The sequence below is a fragment of the Zophobas morio genome, unplaced genomic scaffold (genome assembly GCF_036711695.1).
Source record: "Zophobas morio isolate AGI-343-1 ecotype UQ-CSIRO unplaced genomic scaffold, CSIRO_AGI_Zmor_V1 ptg000217l, whole genome shotgun sequence".
Taxonomy (NCBI): domain Eukaryota; kingdom Metazoa; phylum Arthropoda; class Insecta; order Coleoptera; family Tenebrionidae; genus Zophobas; species Zophobas morio.
Genome location: NW_026972321.1, coordinates 18,065 through 45,556, shown reverse-complemented (window position 1 = coordinate 45,556; position 27,492 = coordinate 18,065). Strand labels below are relative to the sequence as shown.

At 34.2% G+C, this 27,492-nt stretch overlaps 1 protein-coding gene across 1 annotated transcript; it reads left to right on the top strand.

The window, feature by feature from the left end:
- On the top strand, positions 1-27,492 carry LOC135146252 (heparan-sulfate 6-O-sulfotransferase 2-like). The gene is made up of 3 exons (XM_064078412.1): positions 1-258; positions 312-486; positions 26,440-27,492. The coding sequence occupies exons 1-3, from the start codon at positions 73-75 to the stop codon at positions 27,351-27,353; spliced, it is 1,275 nt and encodes a 424-aa protein (XP_063934482.1). The 5' UTR covers positions 1-72; the 3' UTR covers positions 27,354-27,492.

Below are 27,492 nucleotides of genomic sequence, written 5' to 3'. Positions count from 1 at the left end.
CTGCGTGTTGTGCTCCGCGAAATGTTAAAAATTTATAATTAATTCAAATCCTGTGTCGATATGCGATGAATAATGAAGAATTTGAAGAGCGTGTCGGTGCAAGTAATTGACAGCGACATAGCACTGCTGCTGCCGAATGGTGTGTATGAGATTAAGCAAATGGAGCCAAAATCTTCCAGGTTAAGACGGATAGGGTATTTCTGCGTGGCCCTCGCCCTGTTTGGCATCGTGGGCCTCGGCTACTTCTGTCCAGACAAAGTACGTAACGTTTTCATTCATGAGAGTGATGACCGACTGCTGAGTTCTTCCAGGTATGTGCCCTTAGCAACAAAGAAGCATCCATATCATTAGAAGATAGTATGGGGAAGCCCTTAGCTCAAGCGAATAGCAAAGTAGGTTTAAGCTACGACGATATGTTAAACGACGATTTTTCCTTTGACATGGACTCGCACGATGTCATGGTTTTCCTCCACATGCAGAAAACTGGTGAGTGAAATAAACAAAGACAACTCCAAGACGTAAACAGAATGGGGTGGTTTTATGACTGCAGACCTCTTCTCTTGTTTATGATATTTTATCGTTTATTTATGTTGGGTTCACTTTGGACTAGTTTATGACAAGCCATTGAACTCCCCCTTTTTTTTTATTGGCAGCACTGGATTAATATTAATATTTTTAAAAATCATAACGTTTGTTATTCTGCTCAGTCGTCACCGGAAATATTATTTTCACTAGCCACAACAATAATAGTATAGATAGATCTCTAACTTGTTGATATTCACAGGAAGTAGTGTCCAATCGCCTTGATAAAACTCTCACGTCAGTAAAGTGTGAGCGTTTTTTTTTTTTTAATTTTCTGCGGCTCCCACACGTTTCGTGGCTGCGGAAACAGTTAATTTATTCGCGTGTTTGACTAGTTTATCAATTGTTGAAATTGTCATTTCAGATAAAAATATTGCGACCTTGTCATTAATTGTGCAAATAAGGAACGTCCAAATAGAGATATCTTTTTACATATTTGTGATATCATTATTAAAGTGACGTGCGATTTTCGCAGAATTTTTACTGTTTGCTTTATCAGGAAAAAAAGTTAAATATTTAATGTCTGGCTTGATTTATACTTTTTGAATGAAAACCAAAAATGTTTAAACATATTTTTTTGTAGATTGTTTACACTGATATAATTTATCTTCAATTTTGGATTTTACTGATTGTGTTTACGTTTGCTCTTTTCTAGCTACTTTTAGCATTTCACAAAAAGTAATCACTGGGAATTACTCCACCTCATTTTAAAAGATTTCGTATTTATCCGGGTCGGAGAAGTTTATTTTGGGTTACATTCAAAATTTGTGCGAAGGAGATATGATTTTATTTTCATAAAATTTACTTCAAAGAAGTGTGTAAATATTTTAATCATAAATTCTGGAGCTTTTCTAACAACACCTTTGCAGTGTATTATATACAATTTAAGTTTAATTAATAAATTAAAAATCTGATGTTTGGTATTTGGCATGTTTTTACCAAAGTCGAGAGCGCTGGTTTACGGAATTTTGAACCCGAAGTCTGAATTGAAATTTTATTTATTCAAGTTAGTGATTAATAAAGGTTTTCCAGTCTGTTTAAGCTGGTTAAGCCGTTAACACGAATAAGTAGGATTCTTTGTGTTTTCCGAATCTAATTTCATATTTTCTCGTCGTTTCCTGTTTTCTAGAATGCCAAAAAGTGTGATTTTTTATCCCTGTTTTTAACCTTATGCATCCAGATTAAAAAAAAAATCAAAATTGTGCGATGAAATTTTGCAATTTAACGTGGTAATTCAGTAACCAGAATTCGTCTATTCATACCTTTTAAAAATTTCTTCCTAAAATGTTCTTGTCTAAATCTTGCTTAAAATTCATAGGATAATATGTTTCTCTGTTTATGACTGGTTTATTTGGTTCTTTGTCTATTTTTTGACGCTTTTTTTTCTCTCATTTTTAACTGATTTGTATAGTCTTTTTCATTAGTTTCAATTATTTTGTCGTTTATTATCACACTTTTTGTTGCGTTTTTATCACATTTTTAGCGTTATTTTTGTTGCATTTTCCTTCTTTTTAGTGGCAGTTTTAAATCACTTTTTTAGATGCATTTTTGTCCGCATTTTTAACACTTTTGCTACATTTTACGCTCTTTTTTTTCAATTTGCCTTTTTTTCATTTTTTGTGTGCGTTTTTCTTCCAATTTTTTTGTCGTTTTATTTTCACTTTATTTTTGTCTCCCTTTGTTTTAGTCTTTTTTCTTGCCTTTTTTTACTACCCTTTTTTTTCCCTTATTTTTGTTGCCTTTTTCCTGTACTGTTTTCTTAGTGACTATTTTAATGTATTTTTTGAAAACATTTTGTTTTTTCGCGTTTTGACTCATTTTTGTCTGCCCAATGAACGCTTTTTTGTCGTCATTTTTGTCCCTTTTTGACTCTCTTTGTGCATTTATATGGGTTTTTTGTTTTGTTTGTGTGTCATGTTTCTTCTTTTTATCGTGTTATCAAGTAGTTTATTTTCGTATTTTTTGTTGCGTTTCTATCACTTTTTTTTTCACATTTTTTTATTTTATCAATTTACTTTTTTGCGCGTTTTTTCTTTCCATTTTCATTAGCTTTTTGCTGCATTTTCCCCCTATTTTTATTGATTTTTGAATGTTTCCCTTTTTTGGCTATTTAGCACCTTTTTTTCCTCATTTTTAACGGATTTTTATCGTTTTATTTACACTTTATATCGTCTCCTTTTTTAATCTCTTTTTTCTGTCTTTTTCGTTGCGTTTTTTCTGCACTTTTGTTCCTTATTTTTGTTGCGTTTTTCTTGTATTCGTTTCTTAGTGACTATTTTGTCGTATTTTTTGAAAATATTTTTTATCTCTTTTTTGGTCACTTTTGTCACTTTTTATACGTTTTTGTCTGCCCTATGAACGCTTTTTTGTCGTTATTTTTGTTCTTTTTTGACTCTTTGTGCATTTTTTTCCGTCTTTATCGTTTTATTAAGTCGTTTATTTTCATATTTTCTGTTGTGTTTTTATCACATTTTGTTCGTCTTTTTTAGCGTTATTTTTGTTCCATTTTCCTTCCTTATAGTGGCAGTTTTTGTCGACATCATCGGCTTAAATCACTTTTTTGGGTGCATTTTTGTCCGCCTTTTCAACACTTTTTTTTGCTACATTTTACGCTTTTTTTTTCAATTTGCCTTTTTTTTATTTTTTGTGTGCGTTTTTCTTCCCATTTTCAACGACAGTTTTTTCTTCCCATTTTTTTGTCGTTTTATTTTCACTTTATTTTTGTCTCCTTTTTTTTTGGTCTCTTTTGCGTCTTTTTTCGTGAGTTTTTTTTTCTACCCTTTTTTCTCCTTATTTTTGTTGCCTTTTTCTTCTACTGTTTTCTTAGTGACTATTTTGATGTATTTTTGAAAACATTTTGTTTTTTCGCGTTTTGGCGCATTTTTGTCTGCCCTATGAACGCTTTTTTTCGTCATTTTTGCCCCTTTTTGACTCTCTTTGTGCATTTATTTCGCTTTCTTGTTTTGTTTTTGTGTCATATGTTTCTTCTTTTTATCGTGTTATCAAGTAGTTTATTTTCGTATTTTTTGTTGCGCATTTTTTTCATATTTTTTGGCGTTATTTTTGTTGCGTTTTCCTTGTTTTTAGTGACATTTTTTGTCGACTTCATCTTTTTTTTTTATTACTTTTTGTTTTTTTTTTTGGTGCATTTTCCGCCCGTTTTTATTATTTTTTGAATATTTCTCTTTTTTTGGCTCTAGCACGGTTTTTTCGCCGCATATTTGTGATTTGTGAATGCTTGAAAATACGCAGAAAATGAAAAAAAAATCAAAGAAAAATCGACCAATCAAAAACAATTAAAAAGAACAGAAAAATAAAAAACCAAAAAATCGTGGTTTTTGTTTTTAAACGGATTTTCCTCGTTTTATTTTCACTTTATTTTCGTCTGCTTTTTTTAATTTCTCTTTTTTTGCGTCTTTTTTTTCCTTATTTTTGTTACATTTTTCTTGTATTCGTTTCTTAGTGACTATTTTGTCGTATTTTTTGAAAACATTTTTTATCTTTTTTTGGTCACTTTTGTCACTTTTTATGCGTTTTTGTCCGCCCTATGAACGCCTTTTTTTGTCGTCAGTTTTGTCCTTTTTTTGACTCTTTGTGCATGTTTTGACGCTTTTTTGTTTTGTTTGTTTTTTTGGCATGTTTTCCCTCTTTTTATCGTTTTATTAAGTCGTTTATTTTCAATTTTTTTGTTGCGTTTTCATCACGTTATTTTTCCGCCTTTTTGGCGTTTTTTTGCCTTTTTCTTATTTGTTATTATTTTTTGTTCATTTTTGTCCGCCTTTTTTTGCTGAATTTTCCGCCCATTTTTTTTTATTTTTTTAATTTTCTTTTTCTGGATGTTTTTTCCACATTTTTTGTTACAATTTCAACGAACTTACGCCGCATTTTTATTGCCTTTTTGAATTTATTTCTCTTTTGGCTCTTTTTAGCGCTTTTTTTCCATTTTAAAGGGATTTTGTCGTTTTATTTTCACTTTATTTTTTCCTCCTTATTTTTGTTGTCTTTTTCTTGTACTATTTTCTTAGTGACTGTTTTGATGTATTTTTGAAAACATTTTTTTGTCACTTTTTGGCGAGTTTTTGTCCGCCCCATGAACGCTTTTTTTGTCGTCATATTTGCCCATTTTTGACTTTTTTTTGTGCACTTTTGACGCTTTTTTGTTTTGCTCTTTTTGTTATATTTTCCTTCTTTTCATCGTGTTATTAAGTCGTTTATTTTTCTATTTTTGTTGCGTTTTTAAGACAATTTTTTCGTCTTTTTTGGTGTTTTTACTGGCATTTTTTGTCGACGTTTTTTTTAAATCACTGTTTTTGTGCCCATTTTCCGCCCATTTTTTTGTTTATTTTATCAATTTGCTTTTTTGCAACTTTTTTTTGCGTGTACATATTATCTTCCCATTTTCATCGGCTTTTTGTCGCCTTTTCCCCCTATTTTTATTATTTTTTGAATTTGTTGTCTTTTTTTTGGCTCTTTAGCACCTTTTTTCTTCCCATTTTTAACGGATTTTTAACGTTTTATTTTTACTTTATTTTCGTCTCTCTTTTTTAATTTCTTTTTTTGCGTCTTTTTTGTTGAAACATTTTTTTGGTGCGTTTTTGTCCACCCTATGAACTCCTTTTTTTGTCATTTTGTCCCTTTTTGAGTCTTTTGGTGCATTTTTTACGTTTTTTTTTTTGCATATTTTGCTTCTTTTTATCGTTATTTTCATATTTTTTGTTGCGTGTTTATCACAACTTTTTCGTCTAACGTTATTTTTGTTGCGTTTTCCTTCTTTTTAGTGGTATTTTTGTCGACATCATCTTTTTTTAATCACTTTTTGTTCTTTGCTGCATTTTCCGCCCATTTTTTTTTTATCAATTTGCTTTTTTGCAACTTTCTTTGCGTGTATTTTCTTCCCATTTTCATCGGGTTTTTGTCTCCTTTCCCCCCTATTTTTATGGTTTTTTGAATTTGTTTCTTTTTTTCACTCTTTGGCACTTTTTTCTTCCCTTTTTTAACGGATATTTGTCGTTTTATTTTCACTTTCTACTTCATCTTTTTTTTTAAGTGCTTTTTGTTTTTTTTGCTGCATTTTCCGCCCATTTTTTTATTTTATCAATTTGCTTTTTTGCGCATTTTCATTGGCTTTTTGCCGCATTTTCCCCCTATTTTTATTATTTTTTGAATATAGTTGTTGTACTAAATCAAATATAAAGCTTTTAAAAACTAAATAAAAATAAATTAAAAGTTCAAGCTTAAGTCACATAATTTTTGATTTTTTTTCTTACTACTTTTAAAATTTGAATTAGTATGGGTAATCGAAAAACTAAAAAAAAAACAAAGACAGAAAAATAAAAAAAAATCGTGTTTTTTTTTAATCCGATTTTTTTCCAAACCTGTTTTTAACGGATTTTTCTCGTTTTATTTTCACTTATTTTCGCTTTGTTTTCGTCTGCTTTTTTTAATCTCTTTTTTGCGTCTTTTTCGTTGCGTTTCTTCTTCACTTTTTTTTCCTTATTTTTGTTACATTTTTCTTGTACTCGTTTCTTAGTGACTATTTTGTTGTATTTTTTGAAAACATTTTTTATCTTTTTTTTGGTCACTTTTGTCACTTTTTATGCGTTTTTGTCCGCCCAATGAAAGCCTTTTTTGTCGTCATTTTTGTCCTTTTTGACTCTTTTTGTGCATTTTTTACGCTATTTTGTTTTTTTTTTGCATATTTTATCTTTTAATTTTTCGTTTTATTAAGTCGTTTATTTTCATATTTTATGTTGCGTTTTTATCGCATTTTTTCGTCTTTTTGCCGTCATTTTTGTTACCTTTTCCTTGTTTTTGGTGGCATTTCCAATTTGCTTTTTTTTTGATAGTTTTTACGCATTTTTCGTTCCAATTTCAACGACTTTTTGAATGTATTTCTCATTTGGCTCTTTTTATGGCTTTTTTTCTTCCCATTTTAAACGGATTTTGTAGTTTTATTTTCACTTTATTTTTACCTCCCTTTTTTGTCTTTTTGCGTCCGTTTTGTGGCGTATTTTCTTCCCATTTTTACTTCCCGAGCGTAAGCAAAGGAAGTATTGTAATCGAGTCCGTCGGCCGACTCTCTACTTTTACGTTTTCTCGATCTTTCATGACCCCTAGAAGACGAAGAAATAGGTCTCCCATTTCCGTCTGTCTGTCCGTCTGTCCGTCTGCCGTCCCGGATTTTTATTAGACAGATAATCTCCGAAAGTACTCGACCGATTGTTGTGAAATTTTGTACTTATATTAAGAATATCATGTAGATGGTAAAACGCTAACGAAAATTTGTCTAATGATCCCCACCACTAATGCGATGACGTCACTTCAAAATTGTACATAGTAAATGGGTTTTCAATTGTATAAAATAACATAGTCCCACACATGTAGTTTACGACTCCGAATTCAGTTTTTACCCGAAACGTCCAGCTTTTTGGAAAAAAAATCAAAATTATAAAACAACATTTTGAAATTTAATTTTTAATCTGCTAACCAGAATGCTTTGAAATGTTGCAGATGTTTTAAGGCTATAAAGAGCATCATAAATCTTTAGTCAAAAAATATTTGCTTATCCCCTCCAAAAACTTGATGACGTCAGCTCAAAAGTTTGTGGAATAAATCATATCTAAAATGTACAAAATATGATGAGTCTGTACTTGTGATCTATCACTCCATTCATATTTTTTGGATTTGCATATACAGGGTGACTCAAAAAAATTAATGAATGCGTAAATTTACTTTATTGATTTACTCAGGAACTACAAAACCGAATTCTTTGAAATCCACTGCGAAAAAAAAACATAATAGGCATGCAGTCGTCACGTTTCCGACAGCAAGGGAAGTACTGTCTAAACTCTTTAGACCAATTTTTTTAAGTGAAAATTTTCCAATGGTCCCCCCTTCTTCACTTTTCGGCCAAATTTTGACATTTTCGAAACTTAACTAAACACATTTTCTTGTGGATTTCGAGCTCTAGAACTCATTTCCGGAATCGTTTCTTTGATAACTGCAACCGTTTTTCCGGAATCGGCCGTTGAAATATCGAGATTTTTAGAAATTTTCAAAAATTCGCATTTCCTGTCGATTCTTCCGAAAATGTTCCTCCGTGACCATCAACATGCTATATTTTTGGAATCAGCTTGTCGAGATCTACGTCCTTGAATTTTTTCGCAATTTTTAGACAACTTTTTTTTAAGTGAAAATTTTCCAATGGTCCCCCCTTCTTCACTTTTCGGCCAAATTTTGACATTTTCGAAACTTAACTAAACACATTTTCTTGTAGATTTCGAGCTCTAGAAGTCATTTCCGGAATCGTTTCTTTGATAACTGTAACCGTTTTTCCGGAATCGGCCGTTGAAATATCGAGATTTTTAGAAATTTTCAAAAATTCGCATTTCCAACCGATTCTTTCGAAAATGTTTCTCCGTGACCATCAACACGCTATATTTTTGGAATCAGCTTGTCGATATCTACGTCCCTGAATTTTTTGGCAATTTTTAGACAACTTTTTTTTAAGTGAAAATTTTCCAATGGTCCCCCCTTCTTCACTTTTCGGCCAAATTTTGACATTTTCAAAACTTAACTAAACACATTTTCTTGTAGATGTCGAGCTCTAGAACTCACTTCCGGCCTCGTTTCTTTGATAACTGCAACCGTTTTTACGGAATAGGTCGTTGAAATATCGAGATTTTTAGAAATTTTCAAAAATTCGCATTTCCTGAAAATTTTCCAATTTCCCCTTCTTCACTTTTCGGCCAAATTTTGACATATTTTCCGCAATAGTTATTAATAATAAAGTAGAAATTCGCTAAAACGCCGCACTTTTACGCCAAAACGACGCGATAATCTTGCCGCCATCCAACAGAAATTAATAGTGAACACAAAGAACCGCGACACGTGACCTTCGGACAGCTAGCTCAGGTGACAGTGACGTCATCGTACGTCACGATGAGATTGCAAGAATTATTTTTCATATTTTGGCCGGGAAAATGCACATTTTCGGGGATAATTTAACAATTTTTAAACAAATTGATTCGTTTTTAATAATTTCGGACTTGTAGGACAACGAGTTTCGATTTAATTATCATATTTATTTATGCTTATCATATTTAAACATTATAAGTGATATTAATTATGTTTAAAATTTATAAATTAATATCGTGCAAATGTATAGCTTTGATCAACCAACTTCAATCGTTTCGAAAATTTTCCCGAAATTTAAACATTGTCGAGTGAACGAATCACGGAATCCGATAAATTAAAACTGAGGTCGTACTTACCCTGTTTTCGGTCCTTTTCGGAAAAATATCCATTTCGTTCGTGTTTACAGTACTAATACAACACATTTTCACTAATATTTATTAATAATAAATTAGAAATTCGTGAAAAGAGCCCTACTTTTAAGCCAAAACGGAGCTCCAGTGTTGTTGCTACCAGACCGGAATCAAAACTAAACTCAGAGGACCGAAAAATGTGACCTTTTATCAGGTAGGTCACGTGACAGTGACGTCATCCTACATCACGATGAGATTGCAAAAATTATTTTTCATATTTTCGCTCAGAAATTGTACATTTTCGGGGTTAATTTAACAACGTTTAAACAAACTAATTTGTTTTTGCTAACCTCGTATTCTTAGGAAAATGGTTTTCAGTTTAATTATCACATATTAATAGTTATCATATTTAAACATTATGTTTAAATTTTATTTAATTATATCCCGAAAATGTATAGCTTTGGCCCACCAACTTCACCGATACATCGCAGCATAGATCTTTTATCAATAGTGCCAACGCAATGTTACAAAACACTAACATTGCTGATTTAGTGATGACGCTTATCAAAGAAACGACTCCTATTAAAGGTAGAAGTTGCCGAGGAAAAAAAGGAAAATGAAGGAAAAATTTGTTAACAACTTGTCTTCACATTTGTCCTTATAAATAATAAATTAAATGTAATACATTTTTGTTTCCTTAAGAATACAAAGTTAACAAAGTTAGTTGAGTTACAAAAGTCTCTTTTGCTCCACGTTGGCCACCAACAAGCGATTTTCAAGATTTTTGTGAAACTTTGCTGGTTTTGAATTTCAATTTTCTGTCCGCGATAGTTGATGCTCAGCAAGAACCACGGGAAGGTCTGGAGCAGGTCTCGCTAGGAAAGGAGAGGGCTAGGAATTGTTAATGAGGGATAGAACGTTATACAGTACAACACAACGGAAATACAATACAGGTACCTACAATCTAGCTACAATACAGAATACACTACAGATACAGATACAATTTAGATACAAAACAAATGCAAAGTTAGTACCCAATTCATCACCGGAAGAAATTGCACCAAAAATTGAGAATGTTGCAAAATGAAAACCCAAGCAAGCACACCGATGGAACTCGGGACGAAATCTATTGGTCGCAGTGCTCACACGCCCAAGGGAGCACGCAGCCGCATAAATCCAAGGCCGACTGACCTCATCCTTATCGGATGATGCGACCCAGCGTCTAAGGGCCAACATAACCCCCCAGACCAAAGCGTCTGACGACATGGAGAATTCAGACTCGGAACCAAAGAATGCACTGTTGCAAAAAGAATACCCAAGCAAGCACACCGATGGAACTCGAAACGAAATCTATAGGTCGCAGCGCTCACACGCCCAAGGGAGAACGCAGCCGCATAGATACAGGGCCGACTGACCTCATCCCTTTGGGATGATGAACCTCATCCTTTTAGGATGATGACCCAGCGTCTAAGGGCCCAGAGAACCCCCCCAGGCCAAAGCGTCTGACGACATGGAGAATTCAGTCTCGGAACCAAAGAATGCACTGTTGCAAAATTAAAACCCAAGCAAATGCACCGTGAAAACAAAGCATTTGCACCACTGGAGCTAAATTGGCAAGACCCAAGTTAAGTTAGTAACACATGCAATATACAGTACAAAATGGTTCAATTACAAAAGTTACAATATACAAATTTCTCCACGTTTGCCACCAAAGAGCGATGACTGTGCTCGCTCGTTGTTGTTGCCCAGCAAGAACCAAACAATACGAGGAGGTCTGGAGTGCGTCTTGCCATGAGAAAAACAATAAATTAGAAATTCGCGAACACGGGCTACTTTTAAGCGAAAACGGAGCTCCGAATGCTCAGATGTTGCTGCCACCAGACCGAAATCAAAACTAACCGAAAACCGCAATATTTGTTCAGGTGGCTCTCGTGACAGTGATGTCATCAAACATCACGATGAGATTGCAAACATTATTTTTCATGTTTTGACCGGAACATTGCACGTTTTTAATATGTTCACGTTTGTAGGAAAACGGCTTTAATTATATTAATTAATACTTATCATATTTAAACAGTATATATAAATTAAAACTACAACCGTATTTACTCCGTTTTTGGGAATTTTTGGAAAAATGCACACTTTGTGTCGTGTTCACAGAGCTAATGCAGAACATTTTCATTAATATTTATTATCAATCAATTAGAAATTCGCGAAAACGTGGTAGTTTTACGCCAGAACGGGGCTCCGAATGCTCCGACGTTGCTGCCACCAGATCGAAATCAAAACTGAACACAACGGACCGAAGTCCGTGCCTTTGCTCAAGTGGTCACGTGACAGTGACGTCATGGTGTGTCACCATGAGATTACTAAAATTATTTTTCATACTTTGCCCGGAAAATTGCAATTCAACAATGTTTAAACAAATTGAATTGTTTAAATATTATTTAATTGTGTCATGATAGTTTCTTAGCAGCGTTTGCACGAGTTGATTTCATTAATAATTGTAAATCTGTCATTTATCACCATGTGTTATTATACACAACGAATAATTTTAAAAATAAATAAATAAATAAATTCGCCACTTAGTTGCGAAATTGTTTCCTTACTTTCCTTATTCGGAACAGACGTCTTCACGTGGTGAACGTTCAACTCAGACTGCCCAAAAGTGGCCGCCGACCTGTATATATACCGGTTGGCTGACGCAACAAGACGTTCGCGAATGTTCGGGAAGCTATTCCTTTGTCTGAATACGTCGTGACGTCACGATTCGCGACGTCACAATATGAATCTTTAATTTATCAATGTATTATTAGCAACTGAAATGTTTATATAAATCTTTTTAAACATTGTTTGTTTATATTTGTTAATTTACAATGTACAGGCTAAAAAAATTGTTAAATACTGGTTGGCTGACGCAACAACACGTTCGGGAATGTTCGAGAAGCTATTCCTTTGTTTGAATATGTCGTGACGTCAGGATTCCCGACGTCACAATTTAAATCTTTAATTTATCAATGTATTATTGGCAACTAAAATGTTTACATAAATCTTTTTAGACATTGTTTGTTTATATTTGTTAATTTACAATGTACAGGCTAAAAAAATTGTTAAATACTGGTTGGCTGACGCAACAACACGTTCGGGAATGTTCGAGAAGCTATTCCTTTGTTTGAATATGTCGTGACGTCACGATTCGCGACGTCACAATTTAAATCTTTAATTTATCAATGTATTATTGGCAACTAAAATATTCATAGAAATCTTTTTCTAGACATTGTTTATATTTGTCAATTTACAATGTATAGGCTAAAAAATTGGTCGAAGGCTATTTCGACAGAACTTCCCTCGCTTCTGAAAAACAGCCCAACAAATACTGCTTTTCTGAAAAATTATACCCATAAAATTTGATTTTAAAAAAGCCTAATTTTGACAAATTACGCTAATAAAATAGATTCTAATAAAATAGAGGGAGGGCGGGCGGGGTTACTGTCTGTAAATAAAAGATTGTAGAAAAAAGTTAAACTTAACCCCGCCCACCGTGTTTTCATTTTTACTTCCCGAGCGTAAGCAAAGGAAGTATTGTAATCGAGTCCATCGGCCGACTCTCTACTTTTACGTTTTCTCGATCTTTCATGACCCCTAGAAGACGAAGAAATAGGTCTCCCATTTCCGTCTGTCTGTCCGTCTGTCCGTCCGTCTGTCCGTCTGTTGTCCCGGATTTTTATTAGACAGATAATCTCCGAAAGTACTCGACCGATTGTTGTGAAATTTTGTACTTATATTAAGAATATCATGTAGATGGTAAAACGCTAACCAAAATTTGTCTAATGATCCCCACCACTAATGCGATGACGTCACTTCAAAATTGTACATAGTAAATGGGTTTTCAACTGTATAAAATAACATAGTCCTACACATGTAGTTTACGACTCTGAATCGACTTTTCACCCGAAACGTCCAGATTTTTGGAAAAAAAATCAAAATTATAAAACAACATTTTGAAATTTAATTTTTAATCTGCTAACCAGAATGCTTTGAAATGTTGCAGATGTTTTAAAGCTATAAAGAGCATCATAAATCTTTAGTCAAAAAATATTTGCTTATCCCCTCCAAAAACTTGATGACGCCAGCTCAAAAGTTTGTGGAATAAATCATATCTAAAATGTACAAAATATGATGAGTCTGTACTTGTGATCTATCACTCCATTCATATTTTTTGGATTTGCATATACAGGGTGACTCAAAAAAATTAATGAATGCGTAAATATATTTTATTGATTTAATCAGGAACTAAAAAACGGAATGCTCTGACATCTTGCAGATGTTTTAAGGTTATAAAGAGCATAATAAATGTTTAGTCAAAATATATTTGCTTATCCCCTCCAAAAACTTGATGACGTCAGCTCGAAAATTTGCCGAATAAATCATATCTAAAATGTACAAAATATGATCAGTCTGTACTTGTGATCTATCACTCCATTCATATTTTTTGGATTTACATATACAGGGTGATTCAAAAAAATAAATGAAAACGTAAATTTATTTTACTGATTTACTCAGGAACTACAAAACCGAATGCTTCGAAATCTTGAAGATATTTTAAAATTATCATAAGCATGGTAAATTTTTGATCAAAATGTATTTGGTCGTCGCCCCTAAAAAATTTATGACGTCACCACAAAATTTTGCTGAATAAATCCTATCTAAAATGTACAAAATATGGTGAGTCTCTTCTTGTGATTTATCATTCCATTCGAATTTTTTCGATTTGCATATACAGGGTGACTCAAAAAAATTAATGAATGCGCAAATTTATTTTATTGATTTAATCAGGAACTACAAAACCGAATGCTTTGAAATCTTGCAGATGTTTTAAGGTTATAAAGAGCATAATAAATTTTTAGTCAAAATATATTTGGTTATCTTCTACAAAAAACTGATGACGTCAGCTCAAAAGTTTGCCGAATAAATCGTATCTAAAATGTACAAAATATGATGAGTCTGTACTTGTGATTTATCATTCCATTCATATTTTTGGATTTGCATATGCAGGGTGACTCAAAAAAATTAATGAAGGCGTGAATTTATTTTATCGATTTAATCAGGAATTACAAAACCGAATGCTTTGAAATCTTGGGAATATTTTAAAGTTATTATAAGCATGGTAAACTTTTGTTCAAAATGTATTTGTTCATCCCTCCTAAAAAAATTGATGACGTCACCCTTAAATTTTGCTGAATAAATCCTATCTAAAACGCAAAAACTATGATGAGTTTGTACTTGTGATTTATCATTCCATTCATATTTTTTAGATTTTCTTAAGAGGTGGTTCAAAAAAATTAATGAAGTCAATTTATTTTACTGATTAAATTAAAGGCAACACTTATTATTAGTATTACACCCCAATCAACCCAATTTGGTAGACACAAAATGTGTTAAAGGAAAAACTCAGTTGAAACATAAGGGTAGCACGCTTATTTACATCGACTTTAACATTACAGACCTGCATTTGTTTTATGCGCTCACTTGGTTCCGCGAATGTGGAATAGACATGTTCATAATCAACCAATTGTGAATTTCACCGTCAAGAATTAAAATAAAACCCAATGTTTTATATAATAAGCGGAAGTCGAAGCAATAAAACCGATGGTCGTTTTGTTTACAGTTTCTCTGTTTGACTCTCACGTATGCTGTTACGCTTGTCATCTTAAATTAAGAATGTTTATACATAAACGATTTTTAGTTGCCCCTCATATTACTAGACAGCGGATTTCTGTCGGGCTACGTCACGATTATAGGGGGGGACGTGCTGGATCGCCGGGTGATAGATAATCACTGAATTTAATCGGTACTAATTCCATAAATATAATTAACGATTTATTAATCAAACGGCTAAGTAAATGAGAACGGGAATTAACAGCAGAGTGAATTCGCATCCCGTACGAGCCGTACCGAGTTTGGCCTTGCCTAGCCCGACAGAAATCCGCTTTCTAGATATTACACACCGGCGCCGTATACGTGAGTAAATTGTTTCGTTATTTTATTGATTATAAGAAATCAATATTCAGAACGACCCAATTCATTTTCCCGAAAATTTGGGAATACAATAATTTTATTCTTAGTATTACACTACATCTATCCCAACTGATATACGTGTCCTTGCAAAAATGTTGATGACGTCATCACAATTTTTTTTTAAATTCCCACTACAAAAATGTAATGAGAAAAAAAAACACAATAGGCATGCAGTCGTCAAGTTTCCGACAGCGAGGGAAGTACTGTCTAAACTCTTTAGACCAATTTTTCTCCTTATTTTTGTTGCTTTTTTCTTGTACTGTTTTCTCATAGTGACGTTATTTTGGTTGCGTTTTCCTTCTTTTTAGTGGCATTTTTCGTCGGCATCATCTTTTTTTTTAAATCAATTTTTGTTTTTTTTTACTGTATTTTTTTTTTATCAATTTGCTTTTTTGCAACTTTTTTTGCGTGTATTTTCTTCTCATTTTCATCGGGTTTTTGTCTCCTTTTCCCCTTGGTTTTATGGTTTTTTGAATTTGTTTCTTTTTTTCGCTCTTTGGCACTTTTTTTCATCCCATTTTTAAGGGATATTTGTCGTTTTATTTTCACTTTATTTTTGTCTCACTTTTTTGGTCTCTTTTGCGTCTTTTTTTTTTTCTCCTTACTTTTGTTGCCTTTTTCTTATACTCTTTTTTTAGTGACTACTTTGCTCCATTTTTTGAAAATATTTTTTTGGCACTTTGGCGCGTTTTTGTCCGCCCAATGCCCTTTTTTTGTCGTAATTTTCGTTCTTTTTTGACTCTATGCATTTTTTGGCGCTTTTTTTGCCTATTTTTCTTCTTTTTATCGTGCTATTAAGTCGTTTATTTTCATATCTTTTGTTGCGTTTTCCTTCTTTTTGTGGCATTTTTTGTCGACATCATCGTTTTTCTTTGAAATCACTTTTTGTTTTTTTTTTGCTACATTTTCCGCCCATATTTTTTTTCAATTTGTTTTTTTAAGATCTTTTTTTGTGCGATTTTTCTTCCCATTTTCATCGGCTTTTTGCCGCCTTCTTTCTTCCCATTTTTATTTTCGTCTCCCTTTTTTTATGTTCTTTTTTTGCGTGTTTTTTGTTGGGTTTCTTTCTTCCCTTTGTTCTTCTTATTTTTGTTGTCTTTTTCTTGTACTCGTTTGTTAGTGACTATTTTGTCGTATTTTTTGAAAACATTTTTATCTCTTTTTAGGTCACTTTTTTGGTGCGTTTTTGTCCGCCCTATGGACACTTTTTTGTCGTCATTTTTGTCCTTTCTTGACTCTTTTTGTGCATTTTTTTATACTTTTTTGTTTTTTAGGCCTATTTCCCCCTTTTTATTGTTTTATTAAGTCGTTTACTTTCATATTTTTTGTTGCGTCGTTATCACATTTTTTCGTCTTCTTTGGCGTTATTTTTGTTACCTTTTCCTTCTTTTTAGTGCCATTTTTTGTGGACATCATGGTTTTTCAATTTGCTTTTTTTGCGCATTTTTTGTTCAACAGCCTTTTGCCGCCTTTTTGAATTTACTTCTCTTTTGGTTCTTTTTTCTTCCCATTTTAGACGGATTTTTGTGGTTTTATTTTTACCTTTCTTTTTTGTGGCGTTTTTTCCCCCCTTTTTTTCTCCTTGTTTTTCTTGTCTTTTTCTTGTACTCTTTTCTTAGTGGCTTTTTTGCTGATTTTTTTGAAAACATTTTTTTTTTGTCCCTTTTTGACTCGTTTTGTGCATTTTTTTACGGTTTTTTTTTCCTCATTTTTTAACAGATTTTTGTCGTCTTTTTTTCATCTTATTTCTGTCCCCGTTTTTAATAGTTATTAAGTTTATTTTCACCATTTTTTTGTCGATTTTCTTCTTTTTTTGTAGCATCTTTTTTAAGCTTTTGTGGGTTTTTTCTTCCGATTTTTAACGAATTTTTGTCGTTTTATTTTCCTTATTTTTGGTGCCTTTTTCTTGTAATCTTTTTTTTTTGTCACTGTTCTTGGCGCGTTTTTGTCCGCCCTATAAACGCTTTTTTTTCTCATTTTTAACGGATTTTTGTCGTGTTTTTTCACCATATTTACTTTTTTGTGTTTTTGGCATTTTTTAAGTGGTTTATTTTTACCTTTTTTTTTGTCGGGTTTTTATCACAGTTTTGTTGCCTTTTCCTTCTTTTAATATTTTTTTGTCGACATCAACAGTTTTTTAATCACATTTTTGTGCGTTTTTGTCAGACTTTTTAACACTTTTGCTGCTTTTTCCACCCATGTTTCACTTTTTGATCCCATTTTGACGTTTTTCCCCCGTTTTTATTGTCTTTTTTTGGGTCTTTATTGCGTTGTTTCTTCCCATTTTTAGTACATTTTGTGGTCTTATTTTCATTTTATTTTTATCTTCATTTTTTTTGTCCCTTTCTCTGGCGTATTTTGTGTTTTTTTTGCATTTTTTCTTTTCTTTTGAACGGCTTTTTGTTGCTTTTTTCACCTGTTTTGTTTTTTTGTGCATTTTGGTCCTCCTCTTTTATTGCATTTTTTAAGTAGTTTTTTTTGCACTTTTTTTCTCGTTTTTCATTTCCACTTTTCTTTTTTCGCCTTATTTTTGTTGTCTTTTTCATGTCCCTCTTTTTTTAATATTGTTTTTGTTGTCTTTTGTGGAAAATTTTATTTTTTGCCTTTTTGGGCCTTTTTTTGACCCCTCTTTTCTGTTCATTTTTTAACGTATATATTTTTGTCGTGTTTTTTTATCACCCTTTTTGTCGACGTTGTTAATTTTCCTCTTGACGTTTTTTAGAATTGTGTAACCAGGATGTTTAAAAAAATTAATGAATGAAGCAATTAATTTTGCTGACTCAATTAAAAAGGTCATCTAATTTTCCTGAAATTCTGAAACACATCACTTTTTTCATTTTAATAAAATTATAGTTATAGTGTTATCTTGAAAAAAGTAAAATTCATACATATATAGAATCATCTTTTTAATTGTTTTATCTAAGAAACTGAACTTGCCTGTGTTCGTACTTCAGAGGCGAGGGAAGTTCTCTATAAATAACTTTGGACCAATTTTCATGTATGGATTTTAGCAAGTATGTGCTTGGAACTGACAGTAACTTTTTTATTTTTATCAAATAATTACCCCTATAATAATTGAAGTTTTAAACAGTTAAAATAATAACTAAACTCCACCCTTCAGCTCATGATGCATAAAACATTCGTCACAATTGAGAAGGGGTGGGTGGGCGGGGCTTATATTTGGTCCATTTTTCTTAATATGCGAAGTCTTCTTTTCCCGACAAGAAACCGACAATATAATTAACTACCCTGTTGTTGAAAGAAAATTCTATATATAAAAAAAAACAAAGATTAAGCCCCACCCACCCGCCCCGGTCTCAATTGTGATTACTTTTTCGTTTCTAAACAGAGCGAAGGGCGGAGTTTAATTGTAACAGCAATATTTCTTTAAAAAATTCTACCCCTTTAAAAACATATGTCATAGGGTAATTTTTTGTAGAAAAATGAGGATTTTGCAAAATTAAACTCCGCCCTTCAGCTCACGATGAATAAAATATTCGTCCCAATTGAGGAGGGGTGGGTGGGCGGGGCATATATTTTGTCCATTTTTACTTCCCGCGCGTAAGCAAAGGAAGTATTGTAATCGAGTCCGTCGGCCGACTCTCTACTTTTACGTTTTCTTGATCTTTCATGACCCCTAGAAGACGAAGAAATAGGTCTCCCATTTCCGTCTGTCTATCCGTCTGTCTGTCCGTCTGTCCGTCTGCCGTCCCAGATTTTTATTAGACAGATAATCTCCGAAAGTACTGGACCGATTGTTGTGAAATTTTGTACTTATATTAGGAATATCATGCAGATGGTAAAATGCTAACCAAAATTTGTCTAATCCCCACCACAAATGCGATGACGTCACTTCAAAATTGTATATAGTAAATGGGTTTTAAATTGTATAAAATTACATAGTCCTACATATGTAGTTTACGACTCCGAATTGAGTTTTTACCCGAAACGTCCAGATTTTCGGAAAAAAAAATTACAATTATAAAACAACATTTTGCAATTTAATTTTGAATTTTGTTTAATGCATTTTCCGCCCATTTTTTTTTTTTTTTTTATTTTATCAATTTGTTTTTTTGCAACTTTTTTTGCGTGTATTTTCTTCCCATTTTCATCGGCTTTTTGCCGCCTTTTCCCCCGATTTTTATTGTTTTTTTTTTTTTTAATTTCTTTCTGGCTCTTTAGCGGCTTTTTCATGTCATTTTTAACAGATTTTTGTCGTTTTATTTTCGTCTCCATTTTTTAATTCTTTTTTTTTGCGTCGTTTTGGTTGCGTTTTTCTTCCCTTTTTTTTCTTTATTTTTGTTGCCTTTTCCTTCTTTTTAGTGGCATTTTTGTCTGCTTTTTTGCTGCATTTTCCGCCCATTTTTTAATTTTTTCAATTTGCTTTTTTTTTGCACGTTTTTTGCACATTTTTTGTTCCAATTTCGACGGCCTTTTGCGACCTTTTTATTGCCTTTTTGGAATTGCCCTTTTGGCTCTTTTTTTAGCGCTTTTTTCCCATTTTAAACGGTTTTTTGGCGTTTTATTTTCACTTTATTTTTGCCTCCCTTTTTTTGTCTCTTTTTGCGTCTTTTTTTTTTGGTGCCTATTCTCTCCTTATTTTTGTTGCCCTTTTTCTTGTACTCTTTTCTTAGTGGCTTGGTTGTCTGGTTTTTTGAAAATATTTTAATCTTTTTTTGTCATTTTTTTGGCGCGTTTTTGTCCGCTCTATGAACGCTTTTTTGTCCCGTTTTGATTCGTTTTGTACATTTTTGACGCTTTTTTTTTCTGATTTTTAACGGGGTTTTGTCGTCTTTTTTCACCTTATTTTCGTCCTCGTTTTTATTTTAGATTTACTTTTTTTGTGTTTTTTGGCATTTTTAAAGCTGTTTAGTTTCAACATTTTTTTGTCGGGGTTTTATCACATTTTTGTTGAATTTTCCTTCTTTTAATGGCTTTTTGTCGACATCAACAGTTTTTTACTCACTTGTGTTTTTTTGTGCGTTTTTGTCCGACCTTTTAACACCTTTTTTTTGTTCCCATTTTTAACGGCTTTTTGACACCCTTTTCCCCCGTTTTTATTGTATTTTTTAAATTACCTTTTTTTTGGCTCATTTAGCGAATTTTTGTCTGCCCATTTTTAACACATTTTGTGGTCTTATTTTAATTTTAATTTTATCTTCATTTGTTTGTCTCTTTTTTTTGGTCGCGTTTTTTCTTCCACTTTTTCTTAACCCCTTTTCTTAGTGACTTTTTGGCGCTTTATTTGAAGACATTTTTTTCTTTTTTTTTTTTAATGTTGTCTTTTTGTCGAAATTTTTATTTTTTGACACCTGTTTTTTTACACGTTTAGTCCTTTTTTTAATAGCTTTGATTTGCCTTTTTTGGATCTTTTTTTTAATCTTTTTTTGGCCCCGCTTTTCTTCTCACTTTTTGACGTACATATTTTAGTCGTGCTTTATCACCTTTTTTGTCGACGTTTTAAATTTTCCTCTTTTGACGTGAGAATTGTGTAACAGGATGTTTAAAAAAATTAATGAATGAAGCAATTAATTTTGCTGACCAAATTAAAAAAGGTCATCTGATTATCCTGAAATTCTGGAACGAACCACTTTTTTCTCATTTTAATAAAATTATAGTTGTATTATCATGAAAAAAGTAAAATATGCAGAATCATCTTTTATAATTCATTTATGTAAGAGACTGAACTTGCCTGTGTTTGTGCTTCGGAGGCGAGGGAGGTTCTCTACAAATAACTTTAGACCAATTGTTATGTATGGATTTCAACAAGTATGTACTTCGAACTGACAGTAACTTTTTTATTTTTATCAAATAATTACCCCTATAATAATTGAAGTGTTAAACAGGTAAAATAATAACTAAACTCCGCCCTTCAGCTCACGATGAATAAAATATTCGTCACAATTGAGAAGGGGTGGGTGGGCGGGGCTTATATTTGGTCCATTTTTTTCTTAATATGCGATGTCTTCTTTTCCCAACAAGACACTGAAAACATTTTTAAGTATCCTGTTATTGAAAGAAAATTCTATATATAAAAAAAAAACAAAGATTAAGCCCCTCCCACCCGCCCCGGTCTCAATTGTGATCACTTTTTCATTTCTAAACAGAGCGAAGGGCGGAGTTTAATTGTAACATCAATATTTCTTTAAAAAATTCTACCCCTTTAAAAACATATATCATAGGGTAAATTCTGGTAGAGAAATGAGGATTTTGCAAAACTAAACTCCGCCCTTCAGCTCACGATGAATAAAATATTCATCACAATCGAGAAGGGGTGGGTGGGAGGGGCATATATTTTGTCTATTTTTTTTCTTAATATAAGAAGTCTTCTTTTCCCAACAAGAAACTGAAAACATTTTTAAGTATCCTGTTGTTGAAAGAAAATTCTATATATGTATAAAAAAACAAAAACAAAGATTAAGCCCCACCCACCCGCCCCGGTCTCAATTGTGATCACTTTTTCATTTCTAAACAGAGCGAAGGGCGGAGTTTAATTGTAACAGCAATATTTCTTTAAAAAATTCTACCCCTTTAAAAACATATGTCATATGGTAATTTCTTGTAGAGAAATGAGGATTTTGCAAAACTAAACTCCGCCCTTCAGCTCACGATGAATAAAATATTCGTCACAATCGAGAAGGGGTGGGTGGGCGGGGCTTATATTTGGTCCATTTTTTCTTAATATGCGAAGTTTTCTTTTCCCAACAAGAAACTGAAAACATTTTTAAGTATCCCGTTGTTGAAAGAAAACTTTATATTAAAAAATAAACAAAGATTAAGCCCCACCCACCCGCCCCGGTCTCAATTGTGATCACTCTTTCATTTCTAAACAGAGCGAAGGGCGGAGTTTAATTGTAACAGCAATATTTCTTAAAAAAATTCTACCCCTTTAAAAACATATGTCATATGGTAATTTCTTGTAGAGAAATGAGGATTTTGCAAAACTAAACTCCGCCCTTCAGCTCACGATGAATAAAATATTCGTCACAATCGAGAAGGGGTGGGTGGGCGGGGCATATATTTTGTCCATTTTTTTTTTTTCTTAATATGAGAAGTCTTCTTTTCCCAACAAGAAACTGAAAACATTTTTAAGTATCCTGTTGTTGAAAGAAAATTCTATATATGTATAAAAAAAAACAAAGATTAAGCCCCACCCACCCGCCCCGGTCTCAATTGTGATCACTTTTTCATTTCTAAACAGAGCGAAGGGCGGAGTTTAGTTGTAACAGCAATATTTCTTAAAAAAATTCTACCCCTCTAAAAACATGTGTCATATGGTAATTTCTTGTAGAGAAATGAGGATTTTGAAAAAATAAACTCCGCCCTTCGGCTCACGATGAATAAAATATTCGTCACAATCGAGAAGGGGTGGGTGGGCGGGGCATATATTTTGTCCATTTTTTTTTTTTCTTAATATGAGAAGTCTTCTTTTCCCAACAAGAAACTGACAATATATTTAACTATCCTGTTATTGAAAGAAAATTCTATATATTAAAAAAAAAAACAAAGATTAAGCCTCACCCACCCGCCCCGGTCTCAATTGTGATCACTTTTTCATTTCTAAACAGAGCGAAGGGCGGAGTTGAGTTGTAACAGCAATATTTCTTTAAAAAATTCTACCCCTTTAAAAACATGTGTCATATGGTAATTTCTTGTAGAGAAATGAGGATTTTGCAAAACTAAGCTCCGCCCTTCAGCTCACGATGAATAAAATATTCGTCACAATCGAGAAGGGGTGGGTGGGCGGGGCATATATTTTGTCCATTTTTTTTTTTTCTTAATATGAGAAGTCTTCTTTTCCCAACAAGAAACTGACAATATATTTAACTATCCTGTTATTGAAAGAAAATTCTATATATTAAAAAAAAAAACAAAGATTAAGCCTCACCCACCCGCCCCGGTCTCAATTGTGATCACTTTTTCATTTCTAAACAGAGCGAAGGGCGGAGTTGAGTTGTAACAGCAATATTTCTTTAAAAAATTCTACCCCTTTAAAAACATGTGTCATATGGTAATTTCTTGTAGAGAAATGAGGATTTTGCAAAACTAAGCTCCGCCCTTCAGCTCACGATGAATAAAATATTCGTCACAATCGAGAAGGGGTGGGTGGGCGGGGCATATATTTTGTCCATTTTTTTTTTTCTTAATATGAGAAGTCTTCTTTTCCCAACAAGAAACTGACAATATATTTAACTATCCTGTTATTGAAAGAAAATTCTATATATTAAAAAAAAAAACAAAGATTAAGCCTCACCCACCCGCCCCGGTCTCAATTGTGATCACTTTTTCATTTCTAAACAGAGCGAAGGGCGGAGTTGAGTTGTAACAGCAATATTTCTTTAAAAAATTCTACCCCTTTAAAAACATGTGTCATATGGTAATTTCTTGTAGAGAAATGAGGATTTTGCAAAACTAAGCTCCGCCCTTCAGCTCACGATGAATAAAATATTCGTCACAATCGAGAAGGGGTGGGTGGGCGGGGCTTATATTTGGTCCATTTTTTCTTAATATGCGAAGTTTTCTTTTCCCAACAAGAAACTGAAAACATTTTTAAGTATCCTGTTGTTGAAAGAAAATTCTATATATGTATAAAAAAACAAAAACAAAGATTAAGCCCCACCCACCCGCCCCGGTCTCAATTGTGATCACTCTTTCATTTCTAAACAGAGCGAAGGGCGGAGTTTAATTGTAACAGCAATATTTCTTAAAAAAATTCTACCCCTTTAAAAACATATGTCATAGGGTAAATTCTTGTAGAGAAATGAGGATTTTGCAAAACTAAACTCCGCCCTTCAGCTCACGATGAATAAAATATTCATCACAATCGAGAAGGGGTGGGTGGGAGGGGCATATATTTTGTCCATTTTTTTTCTTAATATAAGAAGTCTTCTTTTCCCAACAAGAAACTGAAAACATTTTTAAGTATCCTGTTGTTGAAAGAAAATTCTATATATGTATAAAAAAAACAAAGATTAAGCCCCACCCACCCGCCCCGGTCTCAATTGTGATCACTTTTTCATTTCTAAACAGAGCGAAGGGCGGAGTTTAGTTGTAACAGCAATATTTCTTTAAAAAATTCTACCCCTTTAAAAACATATGTCATATGGTAATTTCTTGTAGAGAAATGAGGATTTTGCAAACTAAACTCCGCCCTTCAGCTCACGATGAATAAAATATTCGTCACAATCGAGAAGGGGTGGGTGGGCGGGGCATATATTTTGTCCATTTTTTTTTTTTCTTAATATGAGAAGTCTTCTTTTCCCAACAAGAAACTGACAATATATTTAACTATCCTGTTATTGAAAGAAAATTCTATATATTAAAAAAAAAAACAAAGATTAAGCCCCACCCACCTGCCCCTGTCTCAATTGTGATCACTTTCATTTCTAAACAGAGCGAAGGGCGGAGTTGAGTTGTAACAGCAATATTTCTTTAAAAAATTCTACCCCTTTAAAAACATGTCATATGGTAATTTCTTGTAGAGAAATGAGGATTTTGAAAAAATAAACTCCGCCCTTCGGCTCACGATGAATAAAATATTCGTCACAATTGAAAAGGGGTGGGTGGGCGGGGCTTATATTTGGTCCATTTTTTCTTAATATGCGAAGTTTTCTTTTCCCAACAAGAAACTGAAAACATTTTTAAGTATCCTGTTGTTGAAAGAAAATTCTATATATGTATAAAAAAACAAAAACAAAGATTAAGCCCCACCCACCCGCCCCGGTCTCAATTGTGATCACTCTTTCATTTCTAAACAGAGCGAAGGGCGGAGTTTAATTGTAACAGCAATATTTCTTAAAAAAATTCTACCCCTTTAAAAACATATGTCATATGGTAATTTCTTGTAGAGAAATGAGGATTTTGCAAAACTAAACTCCGCCCTTCAGCTCACGATGAATAAAATATTCGTCACAATCGAGAAGGGGTGGGTGGGCGGGGCATATATTTTGTCTTTTTTTTTTTTCTTAATATGAGAAGTCTTCTTTTCCCAACAAGAAACTGACAATATATTTAACTATCCTGTTATTGAAAGAAAATTCTATATATTAAAAAAAAAAAACAAAGATTAAGCCCCACCCACCCGCCCCGGTCTCAATTGTGATCACTTTTTCATTTCTAAACAGAGCGAAGGGCGGAGTTGAGTTGTAACAGCAATATTTCTTTAAAAAATTCTACCCCTTTAAAAACATGTGTCATATGGTAATTTCTTGTAGAGAAATGAGGATTTTGCAAAACTAAACTCCGCCCTTCAGCTCACGATGAATAAAATATTCGTCACAATCGAGAAGGGGTGGGTGGGCGGGGCTTATATTTGGTCCATTTTTTCTTAATATGCGAAGTTTTCTTTTCCCAACAAGAAACTGAAAACATTTTTAAGTATCCTGTTGTTGAAAGAAAATTCTATATATGTATAAAAAAACAAAAACAAAGATTAAGCCCCACCCACCCGCCCCGGTCTCAATTGTGATCACTTTTTCATTTCTAAACAGAGCGAAGGGCGGAGTTTAATTGTAACAGCAATATTTCTTAAAAAAATTCTACCCCTTTAAAAACATATGTCATAGGGTAAATTCTTGTAGAGAAATGAGGATTTTGCAAAACTAAACTCCGCCCTTCAGCTCACGATGAATAAAATATTCATCACAATCGAGAAGGGGTGGGTGGGAGGGGCATATATTTTGTCCATTTTTTTTCTTAATATAAGAAGTCTTCTTTTCCCAACAAGAAACTGAAAACATTTTTAAGTATCCTGTTGTTGAAAGAAAATTCTATATATGTATAAAAAAAACAAAGATTAAGCCCCACCCACCCGCCCCGGTCTCAATTGTGATCACTTTTTCATTTCTAAACAGAGCGAAGGGCGGAGTTTAGTTGTAACAGCAATATTTCTTTAAAAAATTCTACCCCTTTAAAAACATATGTCATATGGTAATTTCTTGTAGAGAAATGAGGATTTTGCAAACTAAACTCCGCCCTTCAGCTCACGATGAATAAAATATTCGTCACAATCGAGAAGGGGTGGGTGGGCGGGGCATATATTTTGTCCATTTTTTTTTTTTCTTAATATGAGAAGTCTTCTTTTCCCAACAAGAAACTGACAATATATTTAACTATCCTGTTATTGAAAGAAAATTCTATATATTAAAAAAAAAAACAAAGATTAAGCCCCACCCACCCGCCCCGGTCTCAATTGTGATCACTTTTTCATTTCTAAACAGAGCGAAGGGCGGAGTTGAGTTGTAACAGCAATATTTCTTTAAAAAATTCTACCCCTTTAAAAACATGTCATATGGTAATTTCTTGTAGAGAAATGAGGATTTTGCAAAACTAAACTCCGCCCTTCAGCTCACGATGAATAAAATATTCGTCACAATCGAGAAGGGGTGGGTGGGCGGGGCATATATTTTGTCCATTTTTTTTTTTTTTTCTTAATATAAGAAGTCTTCTTTTCCCAACAAGAAACCGCCAATATATTTAACTATCCTGTACAAGACTTGTGTATCCATTTCAGGTGGCACATCCTTCGGTAAGCACCTCGTCCACGACCTCGACCTGAAACGTCCGTGCACCTGTCCGCTGACGCGCAAGCGCTGCTACTGCTTCCGCCCCCACTCCAACCAGAGCTGGCTCTTCAGCCGCTACACCACCGGCTGGAAGTGCGGCCTGCACGCCGACTGGACCGAGCTCACCTCCTGCGTGGACGAGAAGCTCGACGAGCTCGAGGGCAACGTCGTCAAGCGCCGCTACTTCTACATCACCCTGCTGCGCGAGCCCGTCGCGCGCTACCTCAGCGAGTTCCGGCACGTGCAGCGCGGCGCCACGTGGAAGGGCTCGCGCCACTACTGCCGCGGCCGCGCCGCCTCCGACGCCGAGCTGCCCCCCTGCTACCGCGGCCAGGACTGGGAGGGCGTCAGCCTCGACGACTTCATCGACTGCGACAGCAACCTCGCCGTCAACCGGCAGACGCGCATGCTCGCCGACCTCGAGCTGGTGGGCTGCTACGACAAGGCCTACATGAGCAAGGCGGACCGCGAGCGCACGATGCTGATCAGCGCCAAGAAGAACCTGGAGTCGCTGGCGTTCTTCGGCCTGACGGAGCACCAGAAGATGTCGCAGTACATCTTCGAGGAGACGTTCAACCTGCGCTTCGCGGTGCCCTTCGAGCAGAACAACGCGACGGTGTCGAGCTCGACGATGCCGACGCTGACGGCGACGCAGGCGGCGAAGATCGCGGCGCTGAACAACCTGGACATCGAGCTGTACAAGTTCGCGAAGGGGTTGCTGCTGAAGCGGTTCGAGAGGCTGAGGGCGAGGGACGCGGACTTCGACAGGCGGTACAGTCACCTGGGGGAGCTGATGGGGCGCAGCGGGGTGACGGAGTTCGACTGGGATAGGCTGGTCGAGGACGTTACGGTGGCGCACTAGGTGAGGTGCGGGGAGTAGGTGTAGGTTTTTTTTGGTTGTTGTTTGTCGTTTTTTGACGGGGGGTGGCTGCGGCCGGGGCGAAAGGAGGTGGAAAGATGAACTTTTCGTGGAAATTGATGTGTCTATGAAGCCGAGAAAG

What these genes read in the sequence shown, in the direction of transcription:
- LOC135146252 (XM_064078412.1), top strand. Translation starts at nt 73, where the DNA reads ATGAAGAATTTGAAGAGCGTGTCGGTGCAAGTAATTGACAGCGACATA. An exon ending in GCTACTTCTGTCCAGACAAA is followed by an intron (nt 259 to 311) that starts GTACGTAACGTT and finishes GAGTTCTTCCAG; the next exon opens with GTATGTGCCCTTAGCAACAA. An exon ending in CCTCCACATGCAGAAAACTG is followed by an intron (nt 487 to 26,439) that starts GTGAGTGAAATA and finishes TATCCATTTCAG; the next exon opens with GTGGCACATCCTTCGGTAAG.